A 6,000-nucleotide genomic window follows, 5' to 3' on the forward strand; every position below is an offset into this window, starting at 1 on the left:
ATGTCAAACTCACCGGTCTATAATTTCCAGGGTTATCCCTACTACCTTTTTTAAACAGCGGTACCACATTTGCTACCCTCCAGTCTTCTGGGACCTCACCTGTGTCCAAAGAAGAGACAAAGATTTGCGCCAGAGGCCCAGCAATTTCATCTTTCACCTCCCTAAGCAGCCTGGGATAAATACCATCAGGCCCCGGAGCTTTATAAGAACATAAGAACATAAGAAATAGGAGCAGGAGTAGGCCATCTGGCCCCTCGAGCTTGCCCCGCCATTCAATAAAATCATGGCTGATCTGTCGTGGCTCAGTTCCACATTCCTGCCCTCTCCCCATAACCCTTAATCCCCTCTCTTATCAAAATCCCATCAACCAGCGTCTTAAAAATATTTAGCGAGGTAGCCTCCACCACTTCAACGGGCAGAGAATTCCAGAGATTCACCACCCTTTGAGTGAAGAAATTCTTCCTCAACTCCGTTCTAAACCGCCCCCCCTTTATCTTGAGGCTGTGCCCCCTAGTCCTACTGTCCTTTCTGAGTGGGAAGAGTCTCTCCACCTCTATCCTGTCCATCCCATTCATCATCTTATACGTCTCAATGAGATCTCCCCTCATTCTTCTAAACTCTAACGAGTACAAGCCTAGTTTATTCAGCCTCTCCTCATAGCTCAACCCCCTCAACTCCGGCATCAGCCTAGTAAACCTCCTCTGCACTCCCTCCAAGGCCAAAATATCCTTGCATAAGTACGGCGCCCAAAACTGCACACAGTACTCCAGCTGCGGCCTCACCAATGCCCTATATAGCCACAGCAAGACCTCCCTACTTTTATATTCAATCCCCCTCGCTATGAAGGCCAGCACCCCATTTGCCTTTCTGACCACCTACTGCACCTGCAAGCTGGGTTTTTGCGACTCATGCACAAGGACCCCGAGGTCCCTCTGCACCGTTGCCTGCTGCAGTTTTTCTCCACGTAAGTAATAGTCCTTCCTACCATTATTCCTACCAAAGTGGACCACCTCACACTTGCCAACATTAAATTCCATTTGCCAGTTCCTGGCCCATTCGCCCAGCCTATCTAGATCCTTCTGTAGACTCTCCACACCCTCCGCGCAATTTGCCGTTCCACCAATCTTGGTGTCATCAGCAAATTTCGACACCATACACTCAGTTCCCTCCTCCAGATCACCTATATAAATGGTAAATAGCTGAGGCCCCAGCACCGACCCCTGAGGCACTCCACTAGTCACCAACCGCCAATCCGAATAGCACCCATTGACCCCCACTCTCTGCCTCCTATTTGACAACCAGTCCTCTATCCACGCTAACACCCTACCCCCAACTCCATGTCTCCTGACCTTCTGCAATAACCTCTTGTGAGGTACCTTGTCAAACGCCTTCTGAAAATCAAGAAAGACCACATCCATCGGCTCTCCTCTATCCACCGCCCTAGACACATCCTCATAGAACTCCAGTAAATTTGTCAGACACGACTTCCCCTTAACGAAACCGTGCTGCGTCTGCTGTATCAAGCAATTCCCCTCAAGATGCCTCGCTATTTCCTCCTTGATGACAGATTCTAACATTTTACCTACAACTGACGTTAAACTAACCGGCCTATAATTCCTGTCCTTACGCTAATAATATCCGTCCTTACGCTTCCTAAAAGCCCTAGCACTTCCTCCCTCGTAATAGATATTTCCTGCCACTGATCCACAGCTCCCTCCAAGACACTGCACGACACCAAACCCCTCTCCTTCGTGAATACCGACGCAAAGTATTCAATCAGGATCTCCCCCATTCCCTCCGACTCAATACATAACTCCCCACTTTTGTCCCTAAGAGGACCAATTTTCCCTCTAACTACTCTCTTGCTCCTAATATAGGAATAAAATGCCTTTGGATTTTCCTTAATCCTATCAGCCAAAGCCATTTCATGCCCTCTCTTCGCCCTTCTAACTCTCCTTTTTAGCTCCCTCCTACTCTCTCTATATTCCTCCAGCGCACTCTCCGTACCCAGTTGTTTCGACCTAACACACGCATCCCTCTTCTTCCTCACCAAGTCTTCGATACCCCCTGTAATCCACGGCTCTCTAATCCTACCTTTCCCATCCTTCGGCTTAACCGGAACATGCCTCTCCTGCAACATTTTCAGTTTGCCCTTAAAAGCCTCCCACTTGCCAACCATGGACTTGCCAGCTAACAGTCCCTCCCAATCAGTGTCCTTCAGCTCCCTCCTAATCCGGCTATAGCTCGCCTTACCCCAGTTCAGCACCCTCCGGTTCGGCCGGCACTCATCCCTTTCCATTTTTATCCTAAAGTAGACAGACTTGTGGTTACTGTTAGCCACATGTTCGCCTACCTCAACCTCAACCACCTGCCCTGGCTCATTACCCAACACTAAATCCAGTATAGCCCCTTCCCTCGTCGGGCTAGTTACATACTGCTCTAGGGACCCTTCCAAAACACATTTTACAAACTCCTCACCCTCCGTATCCCCAGCTCTAGGCCCCTTCCAATCCACTCCAGGAAGATTAAAGTCACCCACTACAACCACTGCCAGGAGGGCCAGTAATCTGAGCATACAAGTTTAAAATAAACGGCAAAAATGCCAGGGTGTTGATAAGGAGATTTTATTTTGCTCAGTGAGTTATTATGATGTGGAATGCTGTTGGTTAAAGCAAATTCAACATTTAACTTTCAGTTGGGTATACATGTTAGCACAGCTAATGTTCAGGGGACCTGGGTTTGAATCCCGCCACGGCAGATGGTGGAATTTGAATTCGATGAATTAAGAATCTACTCATGACTATGAAACCATTTTCGATTGTCAGAGAAAACCCATCTGGTTCATTAATGCCCTTTAAGGAAGGAAATCTGCCGTCCTTACTCGGTCTGGCTTACATGTGATTCCAGAGCCAACAGCAATCTGGTTGACTCTCAACTGCCCCTGTGACCAAGGGCAACAAAGGATGGGCAATAAATGCTGGCCAGCCAGTGACGCCCATGTCCCATTAGAGGAATTGATTGCAGGGCCTCTGGGAAAGAGGAGGAGAATTGAACTGGAAGATTATGATTCCAGGTCATTTTCTCAGCCTGCATCCCATACCTCTCCTTCTACAACTTTATACATCTTCATTCAGCCGGCATGCATTCTCCTAGCTGATCCAGTTAAGGGGGAGCTTTACAGTACGCTCCCCTGAGGGACTATACACTTTGACAGGCCTGCTGTACACTCATATTGGCACCAGGAAATTGCTGCCCAAGACTCCCTCCCCTCACAGATTGCCATTCACCTGGTACTAGGACGATAGAGGTTACAAAACAACTGGGACACTCCCAGAACGGCCACTCGTCACTTTCCTGGAGTTCCTGTTGAAGAGTTATCTGGTTAGAAAACCAGCACAGCCTCCACAGGACCAGCAAATTGTTGAAAATGCACCAGGGGATTCCTGCCCGCAAACATTTTGATCCGTAATTCACCCTGCTGCTATTCCAGTGGAGATTTAAACAGCATCAGGCAAGCGCTGAGGCAGGCAGAGGAAGAATTTCAGGCAGGCACATTGAGATGTTGGATTCAATGGTATCATTTCCAAAAGTATGCAAGTTAGGTGGATTGGCCATGGTTAATAAAACATTGCTCCTTAGTGTCTCAAAATGTATAGATTAGATAGATTAGCCATGGTAAATGTGATTTGATTTGATTTATTATTGTCACATGTATTAGCATACAGTGAAATGTGTTGTTTCTTGCGTGCTATACAGACAAAGCATATCATTCATAGAGGAAGAAAGGAGAGAGTGCAGAATGTAGTGTTACAGTCATAGCTAGGGTGTAGAGAAAGATCAACTTAATGCGAGGTAGATCCATTCAAAACTCTGATGGTGGCTGTTCTTGACTCGGTGGCCTCCGACTTCTGTATATTTTTCCCGACAAGAAGGTGGAAGAGAGAATCTCCAGGGTGTGTGGGGTCCTTAATTATGCTGGCTGCTTTGCCAAGGCAGCGGGAAGGGTAGACTGAGTCAATGGATGGAAGGCTGGTGTGGGGTTATGGGGATAGGCGGTGGGGGGGAAAGCTTTTGGGGGATGCTCTGTCAGAGAGTCGGTGCAGACTCGATGGGCCAAACGGCCTCCTTCTGCACTGTAAGGATTCTATGATTCTATGACGTCAGAGTCACTGAGAAGCAATTCATCCACAAGTCATGAAAATAATATTCTCTTTGTGAAAACAGGTCTCTGCTGAGTTGCCCGTGATGGAGACCACAGCTGAGTATGGCGACTATGAATACCTCTGCGAGAAAGAAAGCGTCAACACATTTGGGGCAGCCCTCATGCCCAGCTTCTATATGGTAGTTTTAATGCTCAGTGTCGTTGGGAATGGACTGGTTCTGCTGGTACTTGTGAAATACGAATATCTAAAAAGCATAACAAACATATTCATTCTCAATCTTGCCATTTCAGATTTGCTTTCCGCTATTTGTCTCCCTTTCTGGGCAGTCCATCACCTAAAAGGATGGATCTTTGGAGTTGCTATGTGCAAGTTAATGAGCGGTATATTTTACATAGGCTTTTACAGTGGCATTATGTTCCTGACACTGATGACCATTGATCGCTATCTTGCAGTGGTTCATGCTGTGTCTGCTGCAAGGTCCCGTAAGGTTCGCTATGCCACAGTGACAAGTGTGATTGTTTGGCTAATCAGCGCCTTAGCGACCATCCCTGACTTTTTCTTTGCTGGACTGACAGACAATGGTACTATTTGTGACAACCTTTACACACGCAATAACGCAGTTCCGTGGAAACTGTTAGGATATTACCAACAAAATATACTGTTCTTTATCCTCCCCCTTGTCATCATTGTGTACTGCTATTTTAGGATAATTCAGACACTGGTGAAGTGTAGAACAGTGCAGAAGCACAGGACGCTGAGAGTTATATTCACCATTGTTGTGGTATTCTTTTTATGTTGGACACCATACAATGTGATGATCTTCTTGAAGTCGCTGCTGGAACTTGAGTTGCTGGAGTTTGAAGACTGTGATTTGGAGATACATCTGGATTATGCGTACACCATCTCCTACACTGTGGCATATTTCCACTGTTGCCTCAACCCCATTTTTTATGCTTTTGTGGGCCAAAAATTCAGAAAGCACCTCATCCATTTCTGTGACCGCTGTTTCCCATATGGTATAACCTGTTACCAGCGTCAATATGTCACCAGGAATACCCACTTGGAAAATTCTGACGGTTCCCTGGGTAACGACACAACAAATAACTGGTAGTCTGGCATTCCTTTTAAAAAAAGGACTTGTTTGGAGGATATTTGTAATTTCTCGAGCTATTGCTACTTACCTATTCTGTTTTTTTTTGAAGGCATGTAAACAAAATTGATTTGTTGTAATAAGAGTAAAGCAGCAGAGAGTATTGTTTTACTCTTCATTAGCAGTCAAACCAGCAGGACACAATAAATTGGCTTTGTCTAGTCTTTTCCCTAAGCCTGCGTTGTGTCGGCTGATTTTTGGCTACATTGTGCAAAAATTTACCTCTTCACAATACTGCTTCTCAACACTTAGGTAAGATTTTTTTGTCTACATATTTCATGGTTGGGCATTTGTTGTAACTGATTATTACTTTGGGTGCTTGCATTGAAAATTATACTTCGAAGAAATGACAAATAAATAAAAGCTTAATAAATAGGCTCATCACACAATCCGCTGTGCACTTGATAAATCTTGGGTTTCAAACTAATTCGGGGTCAGAGTTCATGTAACTCAGTTAGTGAAGAGCAAATAGCAATGGGTGACTTGCAAAAGTACCATTGATTTTTGCACTTGAGGATCATCCTGAATTTACTTCAGAGGTGATATACAGGGCGGCAGAATTTTACTGTGGTGAGCACTGCTGCCTTACAGCGCCAGGGACCCGGGTTCAATTCTGGCCTCAGGTGACTGTGTGGAGATTGCACCTTCTCCCCGTGTCTGTGTGGGTTTCCTCCGGGTGTTCCGGTT

At 45.9% G+C, this 6,000-nt stretch overlaps 1 protein-coding gene across 6 annotated transcripts in view; it reads left to right on the top strand.

The window, feature by feature from the left end:
* LOC145360261 (C-C chemokine receptor type 4-like) overlaps window positions 1-5,458 on the top strand; it is a 37,218-nt gene extending 31,760 nt beyond the window's left edge. For all 6 annotated transcript variants that reach the window (XM_080215354.1, XM_080215365.1, XM_080215383.1 and 3 more), the window contains one exon: window positions 4,225-5,458. In XM_080215354.1, the coding sequence (XP_080071480.1) occupies window positions 4,225-5,274 (1,050 nt within the window). In that variant the 3' untranslated portion in view covers window positions 5,275-5,458. The remainder of the gene's footprint in view (window positions 1-4,224) is intronic.
* Window positions 5,459-6,000: the final 542 nt, after the last annotated feature.

This window comes from Carcharhinus amblyrhynchos, chromosome 2 (assembly GCF_965287045.1).
Source record: "Carcharhinus amblyrhynchos chromosome 2, sCarAmb.v2.hapA, whole genome shotgun sequence".
Classification (NCBI taxonomy): Eukaryota; Metazoa; Chordata; class Chondrichthyes; order Carcharhiniformes; family Carcharhinidae; genus Carcharhinus; species Carcharhinus amblyrhynchos.